This window comes from Linepithema humile, chromosome 2 (assembly GCF_040581485.1).
Source record: "Linepithema humile isolate Giens D197 chromosome 2, Lhum_UNIL_v1.0, whole genome shotgun sequence".
NCBI lineage: Eukaryota > Metazoa > Arthropoda > Insecta > Hymenoptera > Formicidae > Linepithema > Linepithema humile.
This window is the reverse complement of record NC_090129.1, coordinates 30,078,877-30,102,120: the sequence shown is the minus strand read 5'-3', so window position 1 is coordinate 30,102,120 and position 23,244 is coordinate 30,078,877. Positions and strand designations below refer to the sequence as shown.

General features: G+C 38.0%; 2 protein-coding genes and 1 long non-coding RNA gene across 6 annotated transcripts in view; 1 reads left to right on the top strand and 2 right to left on the bottom strand.

The window, feature by feature from the left end:
- Nucleotides 1-20,117, top strand: part of unc80 (unc80, NALCN channel complex subunit) — a 28,485-nt gene extending 8,368 nt beyond the window's left edge. Inside the window, exons 19-51 of one of the 4 annotated variants that reach the window (XM_067349139.1) lie at nucleotides 119-313; nucleotides 399-540; nucleotides 713-1,096; nucleotides 1,257-1,653; nucleotides 1,816-1,936; nucleotides 2,022-2,229; nucleotides 2,308-2,443; nucleotides 2,549-2,658; nucleotides 2,778-2,968; nucleotides 3,045-3,260; nucleotides 3,369-3,504; nucleotides 3,593-3,862; nucleotides 3,968-4,219; nucleotides 4,433-4,874; nucleotides 5,163-5,793; nucleotides 8,307-8,487; nucleotides 8,580-8,746; nucleotides 8,856-9,104; nucleotides 9,173-9,446; nucleotides 9,535-9,839; nucleotides 10,051-10,476; nucleotides 10,684-10,902; nucleotides 10,996-11,141; nucleotides 11,234-11,558; nucleotides 11,848-12,168; nucleotides 12,250-12,508; nucleotides 12,569-12,772; nucleotides 12,885-13,235; nucleotides 13,424-13,702; nucleotides 13,993-14,091; nucleotides 15,922-16,044; nucleotides 18,338-18,486; nucleotides 18,911-20,117. In XM_067349139.1, coding sequence (XP_067205240.1) covers nucleotides 119-313; nucleotides 399-540; nucleotides 713-1,096; nucleotides 1,257-1,653; nucleotides 1,816-1,936; nucleotides 2,022-2,229; nucleotides 2,308-2,443; nucleotides 2,549-2,658; nucleotides 2,778-2,968; nucleotides 3,045-3,260; nucleotides 3,369-3,504; nucleotides 3,593-3,862; nucleotides 3,968-4,219; nucleotides 4,433-4,874; nucleotides 5,163-5,793; nucleotides 8,307-8,487; nucleotides 8,580-8,746; nucleotides 8,856-9,104; nucleotides 9,173-9,446; nucleotides 9,535-9,839; nucleotides 10,051-10,476; nucleotides 10,684-10,902; nucleotides 10,996-11,141; nucleotides 11,234-11,558; nucleotides 11,848-12,168; nucleotides 12,250-12,508; nucleotides 12,569-12,772; nucleotides 12,885-13,235; nucleotides 13,424-13,702; nucleotides 13,993-14,091; nucleotides 15,922-16,044; nucleotides 18,338-18,486; nucleotides 18,911-19,531 — 8,529 coding nt within the window. In that variant the 3' untranslated portion in view covers nucleotides 19,532-20,117. Of the gene's footprint in view, nucleotides 1-118; nucleotides 314-398; nucleotides 541-712; nucleotides 1,097-1,256; nucleotides 1,654-1,815; nucleotides 1,937-2,021; nucleotides 2,230-2,307; nucleotides 2,444-2,548; nucleotides 2,659-2,777; nucleotides 2,969-3,044; nucleotides 3,261-3,368; nucleotides 3,505-3,592; nucleotides 3,863-3,967; nucleotides 4,220-4,432; nucleotides 4,875-5,162; nucleotides 5,806-8,306; nucleotides 8,488-8,567; nucleotides 8,747-8,855; nucleotides 9,105-9,172; nucleotides 9,447-9,534; nucleotides 9,840-10,050; nucleotides 10,477-10,683; nucleotides 10,903-10,995; nucleotides 11,142-11,233; nucleotides 11,559-11,847; nucleotides 12,169-12,249; nucleotides 12,509-12,568; nucleotides 12,773-12,884; nucleotides 13,236-13,423; nucleotides 13,703-13,992; nucleotides 14,092-15,921; nucleotides 16,045-18,337; nucleotides 18,487-18,910 lie in introns of all 4 variants that reach the window. The other 3 variants (XM_067349140.1, XM_067349138.1, XM_067349137.1) reach the window with 3 other exon arrangements.
- On the bottom strand, nucleotides 13,041-14,022 carry LOC136997817 (uncharacterized). Its single transcript, XR_010888455.1, has 2 exons — nucleotides 13,879-14,022; nucleotides 13,041-13,813 (listed from the first exon to the last, which is right to left on the bottom strand). It is a non-coding gene; the product is annotated as an uncharacterized lncRNA (long non-coding RNA).
- Nucleotides 20,043-23,026, bottom strand: LOC105671709 (carboxypeptidase Q). The gene is made up of 7 exons (XM_012366106.2): nucleotides 22,868-23,026; nucleotides 21,913-22,281; nucleotides 21,639-21,789; nucleotides 21,215-21,464; nucleotides 20,905-21,145; nucleotides 20,615-20,797; nucleotides 20,043-20,438 (listed from the first exon to the last, which is right to left on the bottom strand). The coding sequence occupies exons 2-7, from the start codon at nucleotides 22,260-22,262 to the stop codon at nucleotides 20,168-20,170; spliced, it is 1,446 nt and encodes a 481-aa protein (XP_012221529.2). The 5' UTR covers nucleotides 22,263-22,281; nucleotides 22,868-23,026; the 3' UTR covers nucleotides 20,043-20,167.
- Between the last annotated feature and the right edge of the window lie 218 nt (nucleotides 23,027-23,244).

Here is a 23,244-nt window from a genome sequence, read left to right as displayed (position 1 = left end):
GGTAAAATTAAATGATAATGGTGTACGCTATAAAAATGTTTGCAATTTTTTAAATCTATTTAATCTATTTAAAATATTAATCAGTTTCTCGAGACATCTGTGATTATTGCTTCTTCAGGGATCCATCGACAGTCAGCTAGATGCCATTAGTGTCCAAGGCGGCGGACGTTTGTGTTCTGAGAGGAAACCCAGTCTTACGAGGTCACAAACGGATTCTAACATTACTTATATGAGTGATGAGGTGCCGGAAGCTCCGGGCTCCGCATGTTACATCACTAAAGAAGGCGATGTTGATCTTCAAGTAGTTTTAAGGGTAAGTACAAGTTACGATCAGATTTTTTAATTTTATATTGTTACGTACGCATTTATTCGATTATATGCGCTTTTTTTTTCTTTAGGCAATACACTCCGTTGTTTTGCGAGATAACACCTCTTGCACACCACGAGTCTGCGAGATTATTTTGAATTTACTAGAACTCCTGATGGACATGGGAGTGATGAGGCATTGTCTTCGGGAAGAAGCCATCGGCAGTAATGCAGGCAATCAAATCAGACTATTCTCCGTATTTTTGTTGCTTTATTTTGTTATTCAAAATGTAATGAAATACTTTTTAACAACAATTCTGCATTTTAAATAATTTTTTCTCTTACATTTTTTTATAACAAAGATGAAACAGTGTTTAATCAGGGGCAATTTTCATTTTTCGTGTAGGATCTGGTACAGGAATCGACAATAAATCGGAAACCGGAAAGAAGCAGGATTCGCCGACAGGAATAAATCAGCAAGAACGCAGGCACGATTCGAACGGAAAGGGCAAACCGACCGCGCACAATCTCATTATGAATTGCGTGATTAGAGTATTGAAGCATCTAGGTTGTCCGCACGGTTGCGTAGACGGGGTGCGCGGGCCGCAGGCCGACATTTGTCGCTCACAGGCTCAGACCATCCTGACGAAACTGCATCGCGCGAGCTCTCGTCAGTTCTCGCGATTTTTTAAAACGATGATGCGAGATCAGCCTCTGCTAGAAATCTTGGACTTTTTTCACGCGTACGTTGGATTCTGCGTCGATCCAAGTTCATTATTATCGCCGCTTAGTAAGTAAATGAAACGCAACTCCTTTATTATGACAAAGAATTTATCTATTAATCCATAAATAACTCTGTTCTCAAGAAAATAAAGAATTTTTTATAACTTATCTATTAACGTAAACTTTTTTCTCGTATTAATTTTTCGTTTTCCTTGGCTCTTTTCTAGATCAGAAACGAATATCGAGCAAGTCACCCGACGCAACGACCGCGAGTGCATACGCGACGAATTTCGGCGCCTGTACTTCGGGCACGGGCGGCACCAGTGGAAACGTGAGCGGCGTCTCGGCGGCATACAACACCGGCGGTTACGGGTCGCGCGGGATCGAGGGGCAGATTATGGGTTGTGTTTTCAAGGTCTTGGTCACGCGTCTCGCCGGTTGCATGAAGCAGCTGAAGGCGCAGGAGAACATCGGCCTCTACTGCGACGTGCGGCAGTTGATGACGTACGTCAAGGAGGCGCACGGTGGCATTTTCCGACGCGTCACCCTCAGCGGCATCCTGGACTCCGCGGATCGGCCGAATAAACGGTGTAACAGCAACGTGCAGACGACACGTGTAATAAGGTTTGTAAATGCATAAAGATACATTTAATGTGTTTTAATACTTTTTCAATAATTATTGAAACGTCATTTTATTTGTAATTTGCTGCAGAGCAAGTGTACGCATTTCACAAACTCATATACTCGCGTATACTTGATTGAACATTTTTCCATTTAATTTCACAGACATATTCTTCAATCGGATTTCGAGGAACACGCGGATATCGGCGGAGACACGTGTTACATCGACGACCGGGGTACGCGGAAGTTCCTTTTCAAAAAGCGGAGCACATCGTCCACCTGTCCTGTAAATAGAAATAATGATGATAATTATACAACAATCACGATTATCGGTGTTATTCTGTATATCATTAAAAGTATTTATTGGGTAGGCGGGATCGAATTTGCAGAGTCTTCTCGAAACGGAGTTAAGCGAGGAGAACACAAAAACTAGTCAAAGCCCGTTAGGTAATCTGCGCAAGAAGCATCACGTGCTGACGCCCAGGCAGAGCGAGCGCAATTTAGGTATCGGTGAGTCTTCTCTGGGATCGGGAAAGATCGGGATGCGGAAGTCGACTCGGTTTCAGATCGGCGGGATCGGTGAGCAGTAGCGGCGAGAATTGCACGTATCATTTGCGGCGAACTGTGAGCCATTATGCTAAACCGTTCTGATTTTAGTTAATTGGTTCCGGAAGGATTACAGCCGAACCGATTCTACCGATAGCCATGAAAGTAGCGAGTCACCCACAGACGGCAGCTTTGTTAGACAACCCAGCTGTCATTATCTTCATCGCAGCGCGTCGCGATCACGCGGGTGAGATGTCTATTTAAAACACTCGTTCGCTACTGCATCTACTTTTTTTTATTTTAATGAGAAATTAAATTAAATTAAATTAAATTACACGCGATTTGTTTGCAGAGTTGGCATAACACTGCAGAAAGCGAAGCGCCGGATGGAGGATCAGTTGAATAAAATCGGCTTTGGAAAGAGCAAAAAGAAAGAAAGCATGGAGGAGACGCCTGGAAGTTGTAAGAAAATAAACTCGCACTTTCGCTTTATATAAATTGATTATCTCTGCAGACAGCACTCTGTATTTAAATTAAATAATGTTTTCTCTCCGTTAAAGTATTATGCACACTCTGATTAGATTTCAGTCGGAGGAATTCACTGGAGCTCGGAGAGACTTGCAGGGAATCTGAATTTGTCGTATTGAAGGAAAGGAGATTGGTGCCCCGCACTGCGGTGTTGGATGGGATGTTACGATTTTCTTTCCTCTTAGAGACATGTCAACCAGGCTCCGTTCCCGATCCTCATCTAATGGCATCTCTCTTGGACCTTGTAATGATTATTCTAACATTTTTTCTTGTGTATGTCTCGATAGACCACAGAGAAATATCTAATAATATAATTCTAGCCGTACGCGCCAATAGTATCTCGCGCTTGCCTGATACTGGAATGCGCGAATTTGGTGCACCAATGCAATAAAGGCCACTGGCCCACGTGGATGAAGCACAACTTTCCCATGTTTCGACCGTCTGTGCCTATAAATAATCGAAATGCCTCCACCGCGCTTAGGCGCGTTCATATACTACAACGTACCGCGGGAAAGTTATTTTATCAATGGGCAGAGGTATATATTAGTTTTATTTTGAATTATCACTGTTTTAATCGGATAAGCTTTTTTTTTATTAAAAGAATTTTTAACGCAATAAAGTATGAGGTGTTGTCATTGAAATAGGCTATAGGAGCGCGCTTGGAAGAGTTCTTAGCTGAGGATAAGCAAAATATGGAGCAGATCAACAGCACAATGTCCGACGAGAGCAAACAGAGAGATTTAGTTTTAGAAGACGAAGAGGAAGATTTTCTCGATGACGGTAATTCTCTTGTAATTCTCTTGTGCAAAATGTCGGAAGATTGTTTCACTAATTAAGTGAAATGTCATTAAAATTTTATAACTTTTAGCTAGCATAAATAGTTACGGATCTCAGTGTCCCTTTGCGTTGCGTCTCGTCGCTTGCATTTTACTGCTGGAGGTGACAGCGTTTCTGCGAGAGACTTATCAAACTTTGCCGAAGTCGAGTAAATTGTTAACAAAGGAACGTCCTCCTCCTTGGGAAAGAATGTACAGTCGAGAGGCAAACCGACGGTGGAGTGTAGCTTTGTCGTCGATGGGCCATTCACAAGCATCCGCGCAAAGTCTTCAATCTATAACCGGTGATCGCGAAGTTGTCGGTTGGTGCAAAAATATATAAAATGGAGCATTATATAATAATATAAAAAAATTATTGTATGCGATGTTTGAATTATTTAAATCGACTATGCATAAATTAATTTCAGCGGAGCGTAAAATCAGTTTTGTTCTCTACGAACCTGATAACGAATCCGAGGGAAGCAGCAAATCGACGGTCACGATCCAAGGAGAAGAGCAGAACGTCGAAAAGGAAAAGGCGAAGAGGGTACCGGCGCCACCAGGTAGACCATTCCTCCTTCGTCGCAGCACCGCAGCACCTACAACTGGCTCGTTTAAAAAGAGAAGCCTTAAACTTCGTCGCAACACTAAAGAGGGCAAAGACACAGAGTGCGAAGCATGTGAGTAAAATTCTAATAAATCAAGAATAATATAACATTATTAATGTTTCCGTGAAAATTAACAAATCTCACTCGCAAATAAATTTTTCACATTTAATAAATTGACAGCATTACAGTATTTATTTTAATTATTAATTAGCTTTGCAATAACAATATTATTTATATAAATTATTATATTGAACAACGTTAGTGATAGCGGCATTTTATTTACAGTTACTGTAAAACGCACAGACTCGATTCAATCCAAGAGGAAAGTGAGCTCGCTTTCTGACAGAAGCGACACATCGGAGCCCGGTGTTTGCGGCGAGGTAAGCGGCGAGGAGTCGCCAGGTATTCTCAGCGACGATCAGCCGCCGGAGAGTCCGAGCGACAGCAACGAAAATGACGAGACCAACAAGAATTTTCCGTGGATGAAAGTCTTGGTGCATTTCGCCAACTCTTTCAACTTCTATTGTTCCCACCGAAACTTCTGCCATCCCTTTTGTCATCGACGACAGATGCGCGCTAGCAGCAGACTGATAAAGTCCGTGAGAAAGATCTACGGCGAGGAATTTGGCTCTCTAAACAGCTCGGGTTTACTGGACATCGACACGGACAAAAAGGATGACAGCAAAAAGGATAAACGTAGCCGCAAAGTGTCCGACCAAACTAGCACGTAAGTGTCACTTGTCCAAAGAAAAGATAGCATGTACAAGTACAAGTAATTCCGAATTTTTATATTCCGAATTCGCATATTTTAGTTTCCTTGTGTTAAATTATTTATTATTTAAATAAATATTTATTTTGTTAAGTATTTAATAAACAGTCGCGATTGAAAAAATATTCTTGATTAATTAAATATTATTATTATGATATAATTTTCTAAAAATCAGCAGTCCCCTCCAAAATTATTGCTCTTTCTAAAATTATGTATGTCACTAATTTATTTAATATGTTTATACAGAATAGAGAAAAATCAGGACGGTTCTCAATCTGGAAGATTAACTCAAAGAGATTCCTCGAAAGATCTCGCAGAACAAGATTCCGAAAGAGGCTCGAAGAAAATCACAGTGAAGCACGGTGCTGACGCTGACGAGACCAAAGAAACACCAGCAATTCTGAAATACATTAAAACTCAAGTGAAGGACGCTTTTCATGCGCCTCTGGCCACTTTAATCAAAGGCGCAGTTATCATGCCCGAAGATTTGTTCGTGGAAGTGTTACCTGTCGCGTGGGAGCTTTTGTTGGAGTCCAACCAGGAAGTCGCTGCGTCCGCTGCGGCGCTTTTCATAATATCAGCCGTGAAAGCGCCAAATCAGGCCAGCGATTTGATGCACAAGGGTCTTCAGCACAGTAACACCACTGTGCGGATTAATGCCATTTTGCGATTTCAAATCCTGTGGAAATTGCGATACCAAGTGTGGCCGCGGATGGAAGAAGCGGCTCATCTCACGTTCAAAGTGCCTCCGCCGGGAATAGAATTTACTCTACCGTCACCAAAGATCGGAATAGAGTCTTTGCCAGTGGTGGATCCGCCTTGGATGCCCCAGGTCAAGACCAAGGTGGAGGAGGTCACTATCAATCAAGAACACCATGTAAGTAATTTCGTAAGTATATACACTAGTCCACAAAAAAATGAGCAACTCTTTTTAAACGCTCAAAATCGAGCAGTTTTCAAATAATTAAAAGTCGGCGAAAAATTATCGTAGACGAAAAATTGAAAAAGTATTTTAAGGCTTTTGGTCTCGTAGTCGTGAACTCCGCGTTGACAGTGGCGACATAATTGTGGTAGGAATAAAAACCCAGTCGATTTATCGTATAAGTAAATAATGTAACAGTTTGACCTAATCAATTGATTCGCCGATGAACTATTAGGCGTGAAAAAATGACATGTTGACTACCCAATTTATTGTGCCATTTTGTTAATATTCGTTAAATGTTAGTGCTGTGATATGTGACGTGTTCATAAAACCTGTAAAATTATCCGAAAACTAAGATTAGCAGGGAAAGCCCAACGTAGAAGGAGTATTTTCTACTCATACAAACAGCTGTCAACCGTGTGTTTCCTCGCATAATTAGGCTTCGTTTCACGGTTGATTTAACGATTGTTTATAACCTGTCAAGGAAAAAGCATAGTTTTCGGACAATTTTACAGGTGTCTTAAAGCGATCCAGAGTGTTACTTTGTTAAATTATCATTTTATTTAGAAATGGCACGCAAGAATTCTCGGCGTGTCATTTCTCGCTTCTGACGTCACGAATCTAATATGGCTGCGGTGGACTACCCAGGAGCCATATTATTATGTGCTTTAGATCATTTATTGAAAATTTGTTATCTTTACACTTCTAAGCTTAGAAAAAAGAATTTGTTTTGTTCTTAAAATTACGTTCGACATTCTGTAACTTGATAAAAAAATTTTTCTCGTAAAATTTATGACAAATGTCAAAAACTACAACATTTTACCTACAAACTGCTTTTTTTTAAGGCTCCTGGGTAGTCACCGCAGCCATATTAGATTCGTGACGTCAGAAGCGAGAAATGACACGCCGAGAATTCTTGCGTGCCATTTCTAAATAAAATGATAATTTAACAAAGTAACACTCTGGATCGCTTTAAGACACCTGTAAAATTGTCCGAAAACTATGCTTTTTCCTTGACAGGTTATAAACAATCGTTAAATCAACAGTGAAACGAAGCCTAATTATGCGAGAAAACACACGGTTGACAGCTGTCTGTATGAGTAGAAAATTCTCCTTCTACGTTGGGCTTTCCCTGCTAATCTTAGTTTTCGGATAATTTTACAGGTTTCATGAACACGTCACATATCACAGTACTAACATTTAACGAATATTAATGAAATGGCACGCAAGAATAAATTGGGTAGTCAACATGTCATTTTTTCACGCCTAATAGTTCATCGATTCTCCACCTAAGACGCTGCATAAGAATTTCTGTCATATGGACATGTCGGTAACGGTACTAAGCTATATATATTCTGTATTTATCGCGTTTATTTTTTTGTAAACAAATTTTTAAATTATAAATTAACATTTTGTATGTTATTCAGTAATTTACTTTTATCGAATCAATTGATTAGGTCAAACTGTTACACTATTTATTTATACGATAAATCGACTGGGTAAATTCGACTAGGTTTTTATTCCTACCACAATTATGTCGCTACTGTCAACGCGGAGTTCACGGCTGCGGGACCAGGAGCCTTAATTTTACTATGATTTCTTTTGGTCGAGTTACACGACTTTGAACTAAATTTGTATTTTTTACGCTAATACTATTGTCAATAGTAAATGTTATTTTTCACAGAATATGGTTGGTTTTGAAGTCACGTAACTCGGTAAAAAAAATCATAGTAAAATTTAAAAACACGCGTTTTTTTTATAGATGTGTATTTTTGACACATGTCATAAATTCTACAAGAAAAATTTTTTTATTGACGATAATATAATGTGTTCTTTCTTCGAGCTCAAAAGTATAAAAATAAAAAATTTTTAGAAAACTATAAAACACGCGAAAGTACAAGTTTCAAGTTTTAAAATGGTTTTTTAGTTTTTTGTCTACGATAATACTTTGATAAGTTTCAATGGTTTGAGAATTGTTCGATTTTGAGCGTTTAAAAAGTGTTCCTTATTTTTTGTAGAGTAGTGTATAAGATTTCAATTCTAAGCAATAAAAATCAGTATCACAAATTAGTAAAAACCTATAATCGGTACGCATGCATAGATACGAGGTTTATAGCGCAAAATGCATATAATTAGTTAACATAAATTATTAATTTTTTTAATTCGGCATTTAAGATCAATTAATTAAAATCAAAAATATAACTCTAGATGGTTCTTGTGATATATATAAAAAAATAAAATGCTCTTAACTTTTTTTTAACATACGAACTGTCAAAATCTTCGCAGTAACAATCACTCACGATATTAACTGACAATGAGCACAATGAAAAAACCAATTGGCATTGCAGAAAAGCGGCAACTTTGATACTATCGAGATATTGATAATATGCCTTTTTAAAAGATTTTTTACGAGTAGAGAGAAGATTTTTAATCTATGACATATTCGTAATATTTGCTTCGCTTTTCAGAGATCTTTGGTGACCGCGACAAAGACGCGAAAGAAGCAGCAAACGGAATTGATCAAGAAAGCCCTTCAGGCGCAAGATGATAAGAAGCGAGAGGAAAGAGAAAACTTTTTGATTACAACGATACCGATCACCGTCCAGGCTGCTTATGAGCCTAGCCCAGCCGGAGATGATCATGATGAAGGTACGTTTTGTAATCAATTCTTTTTTGTGAATGTCAATATATTGGTTTTTTTTTCTTGGTAATATTTTTAAAAAATATAGGTAATGTGGCAGATGAGGATGCAGGTGACACAATCCCGAGGAATATGTCACATCACGGTCAGTCAGCTCTCTCGTTGTTTCCTTCGTCATTATGTTCAGCGATCATTCAAATTATTAATCTCCTAGACGATCCAGCAGTCTCCGACGATGGAAACGCCGTATATGAAGTGGCGTACCAGGTATTCAAAATAAATTCAACTGTGGGAATAATTTTGAAAATTAATTTAAGTAAACTGCACATATTTTTACTTATTTGACATTATTAATCTCTTTTGCGTTTCGTATTAGGTGACTTGGAGTTGCTTGGTGGAAGATAGCGCTTTGTTTCTGCGTTATGTGTTGGAACGTCTTACGAGAGAAAAGCAGGAATTAATGTTCAGGATTTTAAGGCACCTTATCAGATTTGTGCCTAAATTACCGCAGCAGGCTGCGTTCGCGCTGTATAATTATATCATTGGTTATGTCATGTTTTACGTTCGTACTCCGCACGAAGAGGGTCAGAAGCTGATTGGAACCGCACTGTCTATTTTGTGGATGGTAAACTATACATATATATATTTTTTTTTCTAACTTTTCATTATAATATAATTTTTATATTATCTTAGGTGGTGCACAGTGTACACGGCATTATGTTTAAAGACCTGAAACAAATTCTGCGCAAAGAGCAATGTGATGCGTCTATTCTACTCACCGCAAACGTTCCGTCGGCGAAAAAGATCATTGTTCACGGCCCGCAGGATCCGGACGCCGGTGAAATACCCTCGCAGTTTCCGGTGCAAGAGGACACGCAATTTTGTCAGATACTTAGAGAATCCTTGGATTTTTTCGGTGTCGATGAAACGAAACATCACGAGTACTTTCTCGTAGATTATAAGACACGTCAGTATTTTCTACATGCAGTAATTTTTTATCTTATTGTCTTTTATTGAAAACTTTTAAATTAAAGTGGCTTCTTGTCGACTTTCAGATCAAATACACAATCCATCGTCGTACGTTAGAGATTACTATTTCTTTAAGAGATCTCAGTTCCCACAAATCGAGCTTGTTCACATGAAGCCGGAGGATGCGTTCAATGCGTTACAGCGGCAGGAATTGGTGCACAAATTTGTAGAGATAGGAAAAGTGCTGTTGACCTGGGCAATCTTGAAAAATGTCGATATGGTAGTGCAAAGGGTAGTATTTCTTCATGAAGAACTTATGAAGCTACCGTCATTCCCGCGAAAAGCGCTAGAAGCAGATTTGGATTTGTACAAAGGTGGCGAAATTGGAAGAGTATGTATCAAATTATATTACTTATATATATTTTACGCAAAAAATTGCGTAATAAAAAAATGCCTAAACATTATTTTTAACTTTTTTAGCCTGTAATCATTAAAAAACTTTCAATTTTTTTTATTTTTAATGCAAATAAATAAATATCTATAAAAATGTGATGTGTTGATCATAAAATTGGGAAAAATTAAAATTCTTTTTTCGATTTCAGGAGCTTCTTGGGTTGGATGTGATGCACAAATTTATGTGGGTCAGATTAATCGCGCGTATGTTTGAAGCCATGGCCGGTAATTTTGCGTATTCCGGCGACATTCATCTCTTTCTGAACGTCTTGAATGGCGCCTTAATCCTTCACAGCGAGGATTCCTGTATTTTGCGCTACGTCGTAGCAACTTATATAAACGGAGCGCACAATTTCAAAAACATTTTCTCGACAAACGGTTATCTGTTGATTATGCCAACGTTATTGCAATTATATTCGACACACCAAACAAACAAGCTCGTAACGACTACTGTCGAGTACGCAGTCAAGCAGTTTTATCTGATGAATCGTAAACCCTTTATTCTTCAGATGTTCGGTAGCGTGTCGACTATATTGGATACGGATACAATAAGCGTTCACGGCGAGGCTCACAAGGTTTGTTTTTTTCTAATTGCATTTAGTCAATTAAATTGAATTAAATTAAATCCATGTTGACAAAATTATATACATTATATTATATTTTATGCAAGAATCTGTAAAGAGCAGTTAAATATATTTAAAATTTTTCTTTAATTTTGTAAACTTGCAAGAGAACTTTCATATTCTTAATATTTCTTTAAAATAATTGTTTGATTTTTTAAGGTTCCCTCTACGTGCCTGTTCAATTTGTTACTAAGTTTGGAAACTCCATCGCCGGATCCACTGAATATAGGGGAGTTAGTGAAGGAAGAGAAACCGTTGAAAGCGATAGACTTCTGTTATCACGACGAGGAAGAAATGGTTAACGTGCTTGATTGTATATCTCTTTGCGTAATGGTGATCGCTTACGCGCCTGACTCTATCAGAGGACAGCAGATGTTGGTAAGCGATTCTCATATGATGTGCTTTTCTTTTATTATATCGTTAAATTCCTTTATCTGGCATTTATATAAAACGTTGTATTTTATGTTACAGATAATACTGGAAGCAATACTGCCGTGTTATGTTCAGCAGATTCAATTACCCACATACAACAAAGGAGAGAAAACAGAGAAGGAGATAATAAATCAATTGGCCATTGCTGTAAAGACGTTAGTTAACAATTCTGAAGCGCTGACAAAGTATGTATTAAATTTTTTATTTTTTTTATCCGAATAGTCCGCTTTTTCTTTTATATTGTTCAATAATGTCAACTTTTTATTTATTTTTGCAGATATTATAATGGCCCACAAAAATCTAGTCCTGAGCATAAAGGCTCTAGTCAGAGAAATTATGGCAAGGGTCCGTACTCGCCGGGTTTCGATTTCGAGGACGAGGCGCACACGACGAAATACATGGAACACTCGAAGATGCGGATTTTTTACGATCGAGACGAGGATAGTGAGAGTTTCCATAAGAACGAATTTAGAAGGCCGCGCGACACTTTATTAAACATGGTTGGAGATTTTGTGACTCGTTGTTCCGCTCGTTTAATAGAACTCAACAGAAAGTCTCCGGACGGAAAAAACATTGAATTGTTGGATTCAAAATGTCATGTGGTAAGTGTGCGTTTATAGAATTCAGTTTTATTATACGCAATTTAATAAGTATCTAAAACTTTTTAAAAATTCAATAATTAATTAGGATAAACGAGTTTTTTTCGCAATCTATATAATTCACCTTATTTTTTTATATTTATTTTTATTGTTAATAAAATAGAAATTCTTACACACATTTCATTTTTATTACTTACATTTTTGCTAGAAAATAATGTGTAAATCTTGTATTCTAAATATAGAGATATTAAGTGACGAAATCCATACATAATAATCGTCATTTTCCGTTTAGCGTCTAGCCGAAATCGCTCACAGTCTTCTGAAAATTTCGCCGTATGATCCGACCACTATGGCTTGCCGCGGTCTGAGAAGATATATGAACGATATCCTCCCATCGACCGAATGGGCGGCCGACGACATGAGACCGGCGTTGACACTTATTCTCCGAAGATTAGACAAGACATTCAGCAAAATACACAAGAAAGCATCGATCAGAAGGAATACTGATTGGGCTGCCGCCGGCGATCTCTTGAAAGGGATTTACGAGACTCTATCGAGATGTCCATATATTGCGCACTTTCAGTATTTGAAGACATTGCTGAGCACTTGTCAGGTAGATACTGAAATCATTATTCTCGTCAGATTTGCTTTCTTGCTTTAATTTAATCAGTTTTAACTTTCATCAAATCTCCAGGCTTTGATCGTTGGCGATACTCCGCCCGAGGACGTAACTTCGGCTTCGGCAGCCGCTTTAATGAGCAAAATACCACCACCGCACTTCTGCTCGACAGTGTTACGTCTGATTGCGTTGCACGTGATATCCTTCGGCGAGGGATACTCTTTGGAGAACGTTCTTGGTGGTCAGAATATGTTTGCTACTCAGACTCGCACGGAGAATACGCTTCTAAATTTGCTAATACCATTGTTTCTGCGCATTGGAACTGGGAGAAAAGGTATAACTGCATCGCATACATTATGAATTGCTCGTGTTAACTTTGAATTGATATTTTTAGATGTGTCGAAGTTGAGACACTCGGACATCAGTTTCGCCCTAACGGCAGTACTAAACACACTTTGGCCGCCGGGAGTTAAAGCGGTACCGATGACAGTGCAAAAACCACCAACGGATATAAGGACCGGTAGTCTAACGTTTGCCGCGAGAGATCCGAAGACCTTGACGAAAATATCGTTAACGTTGTATCAGGTCGCGTTTCTGGGTAAGATTTACGTCGGAGATATTTGAGCGAATTTTGACAAAAGCTAAAGAATAAATAAAAAATAATTTTAACATTGACTTCCGACGCTTGACACCTGATCGTTTACTTTCAGCGCTGAAAATAATGACGATATGCTTCGAAGCTGAGCTGAAAACGGAATGGCCGAAAATTTTACGCACAATGCGTCTTCTAAACAAGCGCAACGAAGCTTCCATATATCTCTGGAATTTCATAGAATTCGTAGTGACGCACCGCACGGCCTTGTACATTCAGATGCTACCGTTTATCGTTCATAAAATCGGGCAGGCGCCGATATCCGAGCACGAACGAAACATGCATACGATCATACGCGAAAAGATCAGCGGGCGAAGCATTACCGTGCCGAAATCTCGAGGCGCGCTGCTGATGGATCTCATTCATGAGCTGAAGAATCTGAAGGAGGAGATCGAAGACCGAAGATTCGGTGAGCATCTCGAACGCAGTGCGAAATAACTTAGTCAACAATTGTATTTAAACAAAGAAATAATTAATTTTTTTATTATTGTATTCATTCAAAATTATTTTATGGTCAAAATTAAAACTGATTGAGATGGTTTATCTTAATTGAATGTTTTCTGATTAATTTTTTTTTTTTGCAATTTTAATATACAGACGAAATGCAACCGGAACCTAAGAGAAGCGTGGTAGATATGCATCCGATATCCGAGAGTCAACCACGCACGCAAAGGCCGTCTTTGCTGATGGATCTTCTGACCGGCGATCTGGGATCCAGAGCACACGCAAATCGTACGCCCGCTGAGACTCCGGTGTCTCATTCCACAGCACCTCAATCACAGCCTCATTCGACTCATCAATCCAACTCGAGTAGTACTGTTAAATCAACGCTGCCCAGTCAAGTAACAGCACCGCCGAACGGTACTCACATTGGTGGTACTACACTCTTCACTTTTTTCTCTTTTATTGTAAAAAAAAAAAAAAAGAGCGGCTATTGTAATATCTGTTGCAGCAAGCAGTTCGGTGAAAACATAAAAATAAGTCGAACTGAAACATTCAACGTACGCATTAACAAACATGAGACATTTTTCTTTTTGCTTTCATTAACTTACTTCGCTTTCTTCATTAATATCTATTTCATGCGCATTACATGAGAGCACATTCCTGCCACTTCTTCCCCGCAAACGCGGTAATATCGATGGTACTAGGACATTTCTGAATTTCAGGATCTGTCTCGAGCACCAGCGTGACGTCGTCCACCCTGCGCGAAACGAGCGCCGAGACCTGCATCGAGCAGCCGTCGCAGCCGCCGCCGACGTCGACAGGTATTCCATCTTTTTCGAGAATCCTATAAAGAGGGTCCCGAACTTGTCGATTACGATCGATGCGACTGCAAGCCTCTCGCATATGTTTCATTACTGTCGTACGCGCAGTCAGTACGAAATCGCTGACCGCTACCACAGTTGGATCGAGCCATTGTCTATGGACCACTGCCAATAGTCTCTCGTTTTCTTTTTTTCTCTCTTTTTCTCTCTTTCTCGACAATGACGATTCTCTTCTTCCTTCACGATCGCAGTTCTCGCGCGTTTTGCACAACGATCGCATCGTCTTCATTACATTCCCCTTTACAGCGAGGCTTGCAACTTGAAGAGTTTTCTCCCTTCGTTTGCGAACGAGAATTCTCGTCACGAACAGTATAAGCGACGCCATTCCCCGCGCGGGAAAAAGATTCCTCGATTGATCGCATATCATTTAAAGCGTCGCTTTAAGGCATAAATCGTTCGCGCTTCTCTCTTTTTCTCTCTCTCTCCCACTCGCCGGTATGATTGACACATTGATCATTACGTTGCTTCCATTGCTAGCTAGGGAACGGAGGTAAGCGGACCGAATTCTACAACTCAATCAATTCTGACACGATCTATGATATATATCCTGCTGGTTGTGTGCCCCTCTCACGCTTATCACTTTTTTCGTAATTTTGATCATACCTCGATCGCTCTCTTCCTATTTCTTCCGTCGCCCACCTCGGTCTTCGTCTACTTCTTGTTGCCTCCTCAATTCACTTTTACTGTGAAACGAGATTGATAAAATAATGACTCAAAATCAATCAATTTTGATGTCATATGACACAAAATTAAAGAAAAGATCGCAGCGAAATTACCGTAATAAATAATGTGATGAGCTTCTTCGAAAGAATCGTAGAAGCCGCAATCTCATTTCACGGTGTTTTCTCTTAGAACACTGATATTTATTATCGTCTCCTCTATATCACATTTTGTACGCAGAATCATAAGGAACTTACTACATAGCAGTATTTAGACAATGGTAATGTCCAACAGTTGGTAATCCTACTGATCGTTGCGTAGCCACTTTCTATTACGTAGTTGCTTCGATGTTCTATCGCTTTCTCTCTGTACTCGCGAGCACGAGAATTAACTGTCATTGATCGTTTTAGCACGACAGCAACATCGATCGACAATTCTGATACATACTCTGTTTCAACAGTTTGCGTCTCAGCGTTCATAGCGCAAAGATACAATTTTAATGTTGACAGATTCATGCAGAAATCTCTTACATGTTGAAATTTGTTGTCTCATTGTTGCTTGCTGTGGCAATCGCTCTTTGTAACATGATGTACACAAATATACTTAATACATTTCTCTGATCGAAGCAACATCGTACAGATATTTAGAGAAATCCACGTAACTACGTCGTGTATATGTCAATCAATTACTACTTGTGATTCTTTTAGCCAAATTACATTTACAGCGGTAACATCATAACATTATCTCCGGGATCATGCGACATATAATTTCAAAATACATCGAGAAAATGAACATTCCTCATGAGGTCCCGCTGAATCACTCATGAGTTTTTCAAACTAGAATTTCAAAATCAACTCGCTTCGTTTTTAAACTGAAAACGACAGAATCGTTAAGGCATTACACTCTTGATCGCATATCATGTTTACCACAATAAAAAATCATATACACCACAATTGATCGATGTTTTCGAGAACTCTGGCTCAAAGTGCGCAACATCGACACGATGTACGTTCGTGAGCAACATATCGACGTGATTACTATATCGCGGTGTGGTCTGTCTTACTTGTTATCCTTCCCCTCATACTAGACGTTCGATGTGGCATGTTTCAGATAGATTCCAACCATCTTCTACTAGCGATGAACGTAACCATGTTAAGCTTCATCCTCTCTTACCTCACCATAAGGCGCCAAAGCTGCGCTTTGTCTCTTCCGTAGAGTTTAGAAACTCATCAGGTAAATCCCCGATCCCCCTGCTTTAGCTTATACACTCGATATACTTATTGACATATCCTTATTCGGAAGACCCCCATTTCCCTCCTTCAACCATAATATAGCGGTATAGTATTTAAATATAAATATTACTGCCAAAATAGATGAATTAAAGAAATTTGCTGAAATTTGCTCCAGAGATTGAGTTCTTCGTTTCTTATTTCAGAAATTGAAAACATTCTGATGTAATATTTGTCTTGAGATACGAGAGTCGGAATTTTATAATTTTTGCTGAATAAATTTCTAATGACTTCTTTTAATTTATCTATTTTTTGCAGTCAATTGGTAATTGCCAATATATATATATTGTACAAACATAATATATTTTTTTATTAATGTCGGATAAGAATTTAAGGAAAATGCAAGATTGTAGACAACATTTTTTTATCTCATTATGTATCTTATTTGCATTGCTCATTTATTTCGTATCTCCACAAATTGCACAACAATAATTTTTGACTAATATATTAGAAAATCAAACAGATTTTTATATAGAAATTAAAATAAATAGAAATTGAAGTTTGTAGTTTAGACATTCCGTAATAAAGATAGCTGAACTGCTGTGCATGAAATAAAATTGTAATAATATATAATTTTTTATTAAATTTTCAAACTACAATTAAATTTAAGTAGGTCAAAGAGATACAATAAAAATAGATTATACACATTTTATCTAATAAATAATAACATTAGCGTTTATCGTGCCTAAATATACACCTGATTACTACATATGCTCACATTAATCAATACTATCATTCCTATTGTTTAATATTTTTTGTAGAACATAGGGATTTATTAATATGTTTGGAATGATCTAAAAAGAAAACTCTATTTCTATTTCTTTCCACAATTAAATAATTCTATGAGTTTGCAAGAAACTGCTTTACGCTTCTTATGCAATTGTTCTTGTATAAGTCTCTCTGTTCGTCGTTATATAACGCGCGGACACATGTAACACACACATATATATATATATATATATATGTAATCGTATAGATAATTAATTTTTACCGCCTTGCAATGTTCTCACACTATCGCTTTCATTGTGTGAGGATAAAAAAAGTTTGCTTCATAATTTTTTTTTGATAAATACAATCTTGCATGCACGCAATAAGTACGCGTAACGTATAGCAATATCGATATGCTCCGAACTTTCACATGCAACTTACATGTAAAATAGCATGTTGTGTGTACAGAATGTCTCACATCACTCTTTACAATGAGATACTCTGTATATTAATAATTTCTAAATGATATACCTAATTTTCTAATATTTATCCGTGCATTTACGCGGGCATGAAGATATTTCTCGCAAATTTAAATGCAAAATATCAAGCTGTATATATTGTATATACATCTTTTCAGAGTTATGATTAGATTATCTCTCGGTTGTTGAAGAAAAGCACTTTATATATAATTTTGTACATGATTTGTATTATTGAGAATCACACGTCTAAGAATCTTCGGATTCAAAAGTAGCGTATGCAGAGTGACAATTAAGATGTTACTGGAATTATTTGGCTGTCACATAGAAATGAGTGCGTAGAATTGAAAACATCAAACAGTTTTGCGTACGACAAGTCTGTTATTTTTATTAAAGCACAAAAATTATATAAATTTTAATTTTTAATAAAAAAAATTTACATTTTTTTCTAACATTACATCAAAGAAACAAATATTATTTTGAAAAATAAAAGATAATAAAAAAATCTCGCACTGATTATTTAATTAATTTATCTAAAAGATATAAAAATATCAAGAAACGTTTTATCTCGTTTTAAAAAGCGTTTCGAGCGCGCTTTCTTTAATTTCAGAAAGTAATATTTTAAAGATATTCTTTATTATGCATTTTATCTCCAGTATCATTTTTATATTTTTCTTAAAATATAAAATTTTTAATTAAATTATTTTATATAATTTTTATATTGCATGCTAAGAAAAATGACATTTCTTTCACTGCAAATTATTTGATTTTTTCAATCGTATGCACTTGTTTTCCAAATAACAGCCGCATAGTCTCAATGATATCCTAATTATTACTCTGTATTTATAATTTTGAAGTAAGAGCTTATGTTTATACTAGATGTAGTGCCATGTTCCATCGAGCACAGGACGCGGGTGTAAAATACTTCCTGCGCGCTTCGAAAACAATCTCGAACTGTATACACTCTGAAAGAGGAGCATGAGTAGATGGACCGTAGAGTAGAATCCATGAATGAGACGGTAGACGCGACATGATCGTCGACTGTCCCGCCAGGAGAGACGGTGACCAGCCAGCTAAGTCCGAGCAGTCCAACCGAAGACAGTTCCGGAGACTTACGCACCGACAGGCCTCGCTTACAACGTTCTATGGGTCAAAGCAAGAAGACTTTCCGTTTAAGAAGAAGTCGAAAGAGTCATATTGAGGTGACAAAATTTATGTATTAGCGTCTCCGATCTCAAGTTGCAATATTTGCAGCATTTCAAACTAGAATAGAATTCTCAGTAGACAAATGTACATCGACATAATATTGTCTTCTTATTAATATATCTTATTATTACGTTGCAGAGTTTCTCAATCTTGCATATAGCTCCTCGATTTATTAGGATAACGTTTTTATTTTCAGCTGTAACATTTATTTCATTATTTATGATCCATCAATCTTTTGTAACTTCAAATTTTGTTGATATCGATTTTACTTTAAAAAAAGAGCGCTTGCGATATACGCGTAAGTAAAAATTGGATACATCGAAAGAAGATCACAAGATCGAAAATGCTTGGACTTACAATTATGTGAAGTGTTAAACTTGAAATCTATCCGCACTAATGTACAAAAATACTATCTTCTAGATGACTCAAATTAAGCCGGAACAGTCAGGCTCTGCGGAACAGTCAGTTCTTCCGGAGGAAACGACGAGTCAGCCAAAATCAGGGATGCAGACGTCATCGGCGATCGCGGTGGAACCGTCGTTATCGAACATCCCATCCGACTCCTCGTCCATTCGTTCCAGACGCAGCCTGTCTCTTCGCAAATCCGACGGAGATCCGAAAAGCTCCGCTGCGATGTCAGCTGCCGACCAGCAGCAATTTCACGGAGCGGCGTACCAACACCATCACTGTCACCACCACCATCACCATCTGTATCCTCAGGCGTCGGACGTGTCCTGGGACGAGGACACATCCAGCACCTCAGGATACCGTGAGTCGTACAGCATGCAGCTCGTGTCCTTGGACGGTGCCAACGCGCGCTCGGCACACGCACCGCCGCTGGCGTCGCCGGATCTCAACGACATGCCATCCACGAGCAGCACGACGACCAATTACATAGCCTTCGACGGCAGCTCTCCGGATTGTTCGATCAACGGCAGCGGAGGCGAGAAAACCGCCTTATTAACTTCGAGCCAGAGAACGACCTCTCAGCATTCCCTGCTGATGGTCATTCCGAATCAGGACGAAGATACGTTAATATGAAGCACGAGACTCTTTGACATTTACTTGATTGAGACTGATAATTTAATAGGATCAATGAGGATCAAGAGCCTTACGGTAATACTCGGAATAACCTTTAAATATCGGAATTAATTTTCGTGGAGGATTACAAGGTCACTTTCATTTCCGTCATCTTTCGACCCTTTCGCGACTAATGGGACGTATATGTCCCGTTGTGATTCGGCGATCAAAAGCAATGTTTTTATACTAATATAATTTATTTATTTCGCTTTATTGCAAATTGTGAATGGTGCGGCATATATGTCCCAATAGTGAGAAACTTCGTAGGACACACACACATGTTCTACTAATTTTAGAATTTTTGCGAGGTAGTTGATAATAGCACATTTTGAATAGATAATTTTTTAAATAAAATCGTCGCAATGAGAGGAAGAGAGTTAAACGGGGAGATCACATCGAACACGATTTGTGAAATCTTGTTCGTATGATCACGTGCATTTCTATGATGCTTTTAAAGAGTTTAGACTAGGTATTACAGTAGGCCTAATGGTTTATATGCTGCGATTGTATATACAGACACATTTGAAATAAAGACGGTCTATAAACACGCGGTCATTATATTTTGCATGTATCATGTATCACATCAAGCTGATTTTATTAAGGTATATGATTCGTCAGATTGTGTCGAGGCAGATCGACACTGATGTCTGCTAGAACGTACGACACAGCTGCAAATAGGGCTGTGTTCATGTCCAGAGCTTTCGGATTTTCCACCAGCATGGTGTCCGCGTTCGTGTGATGATAATAAAAATATTTCTTGTTACGCGTCCAAAGACTTCCGCCTGGTACGCCAGCGTTCACCCAGCTTTCTATGTCAGGTCCTTGGCAGGGATTTCTCAGTTTCATGTCACCTAACGGCGCTAACAAACTAAAAAACATGCAAAAATTTTTTTATGAAAAATAATCAGTGTTTTTAAAAATTTTGAAGAAAATAAGGATGTTAATTCGAAGATTTATTCGAGTCAAAAATTTAGATTGCAGGAACGAAGGCAACAAAGGAACGGACGGACGAGGGAATGTGAAAGTATAATTTATGAGACTAACCGCATTATTCTCTCGAGTATACACTGAACGAATTCGTTTCCAGTGAATTCAAGACCTTCGGGCTCGAATGTGCCCAAATCGGATTCCATCACGAATTGCAGATTGTCGTTCTCCGCCGTGTGGTTTTGTATATATTTACGAGCTCCGACGATGCCCATTTCTTCGGCGGTCCACATTATCATTCTGTCAAAGTACAATCCATTACACAATGAGTACTTGTATTCGTATGAGAAAATTATTGATTTAACTATTAATCTACAACATTTGATTTTTGACAAATTTCGGAATACCTGATTGTTCTTCGCGCCCGAATGTCAAGTTGTTTCAATAACTTCAGCGCGTTCCAAGATATAAAACTGCCACCTCCGTCGTCCATTGCGCCTTGTCCAACATCCCAACTGTCTATGTGTCCAGAAACAACAACTACCTTTTCAGACGCATTACTGCCGGTGATTTCCGCTATGACATTCCGCGACTGTGTGTCGGGATAGTTTTGCGCTTGCATTTTCAGATTTATCACTATCAATTCTCCTGCAAAATTAACAACATTAGATGTCTATTTGGAATATAATTTAAAAAAAAATTTTTTTTGTCCGTTACCTCGGTCTTCCATTCTTTTGAGAAGACTCGCGTCTTCGGCAGTTATGCAGGCAGCTGGAATTTTGGTCACGTTCTTCCCGTAACTCATCATACCGGTATGCGGAGTGTACAATGAATATGGAGTTACCGATCTAATTAGCGTGGCCACGGCGCCCAATTCCGCCGCTCTCGTTGCTCCGGCGCTTCTATATTCCACGGTTTCCCCATACGAAACAAATTGTTGATTGTACACAACAATCTTTCCTGGAATCTAATACATCCAAAGATTATACGGGTAAAATCGTTGCATCAAATATTATCTTTATAAAAATTCCTTGCATCCCGATACCCGCGTTTTGATTTTTGTAATCTTTTTTCTGCTAGCCTTTTCTTGTTGCTGTAAAGTCGTACATCACATTATTGTCTCTTTATTTATTAAATATACCTCTTTGGCCCTTTTTTTAAGCTCTGCAAAAGAATTCACTACAACGGCGTGAGCTGTGATGCCTTCCTCCGGAGTACCAACGCTGTAACCCAGTCCTAACAACGCTAGATTTTGTTGCCGTGGTTGTAAAAGAGTCGCAGATTCCGAACCTCTAAAAATTCAATACCATCATTCTGGTCATTTTTATATTATTATGATAATATATTTATATATAATTTATTTATCGAGTTGTCTGTGTATATTTTTCTAATGTTTTATTTTAACGCATATATACCTGACCCAACGCGGTACGGTAACTGTTTCACCATGAACGTTCTCTAAGCCTAAACTAATCGATTTGTTTAACACATAATCGATTGCGTTTTCAAGAACTTGGGTACCGGTAAACCTTGGACCAAATTTGTCAACAAAAGTCGCCAGATCTTGCCATGTGACGCCTTTGTAAGAGCCTTGTATAGCTAAGTTGATTATTCGCTGTATTGTCGGCGCGTACGAGTCTATCTCTTTGATTAAGTCATTTGGCAATTGACATGTATCTGTTTTATTTTCTACTGAATTTGTCATTACTATCGGCCGAACGCATAGCAGGAAAACGCAGATAAGTTTCTTCTCTGCGTACCACATTATCGCTGAACACGAGTTCCTGTGTGTTTTAATACAGCAATAAAATTAATCACATGTTATAATTAAAAAGCATCATAATATTTATTCGTTGATTATGAGTGACATTTCCGCAGTAAAATATAAAAAGAATTGTGGAAACAACATAAATACACTCGCTTATCAATAACACACATACGTAATAATATCGATTCATGTTTATAAAAGAATCGTAATTGATGAATGGGTGTGTGTAATTTTAACGTCATATATTCTTATTAATCAATATTCTACAAGTACTATGCAATCACCTTGTAATAATAAAATGCTAATGGCTATCAATACGCTATCAATTGCTATCAAGACGTTTATGACTGCGATAATCATTTGTCTTCATATTGTTTGCGTTCATATATTGACATAAAAATATAAGTTGTATTTAGTATTTAAAAAAATGCAAATTGTTAATTTGCTAAATTAAAAGATAGTTTCTTGAAAATTCCGCAATAAATTATAAAATAAATATTAAAATATAAAAAAATAAAAAAATATTAATTTAATACAGTAATAATTAATATTTTTATTGCTTCCGGTTATTATACATATAATTTTGAATAAAATATTCTTACCTGTGTGATGAGATACTCAATATGTATGTTAGAATCACGCACTTGTAACAGAATAGTTTGTAGATTATTCCGCGGTGCGCAGTAAAATGATGTTAATGCATGGATGGCTGGATGAGTTCTGAACAGTGATGCGAAATATTACAACCACGGCTCCGCGGTCTCGAGCACGCACCAAGCCGGAAGCTTATGGCCGGAGCACAGACTTTTGCATAAAGCATAACGCATAAGCATAAGGAAATTGATTGGTCCATTTCCTTATGCATTTGCTTATGCTTATATATAGACCAATCAATTTCCTTATGCTTATGCGTTATGCTTTATGTAAAAGCTTGTGCTCTCGGCTTTACTATGCTGCGCAGAACGTAAAACTTCTGATA

Bases quoted from the DNA above. Each gene is read 5' to 3' on its own strand.
- LOC105671709 (XM_012366106.2), bottom strand. From the start codon at position 22,262: ATGTGGTACGCAGAGAAGAAACTTATCTGCGTTTTCCTGCTATGCGTT. The intron at 21,790-21,912 runs GTATATATGCGT...TTGAATTTTTAG, and splicing joins ACCGTACCGCGTTGGGTCAG to AGGTTCGGAATCTGCGACTC. The intron at 20,798-20,904 runs GTATTCCGAAAT...GTACTTTGACAG, and splicing joins CGGGCGCGAAGAACAATCAG to AATGATAATGTGGACCGCCG.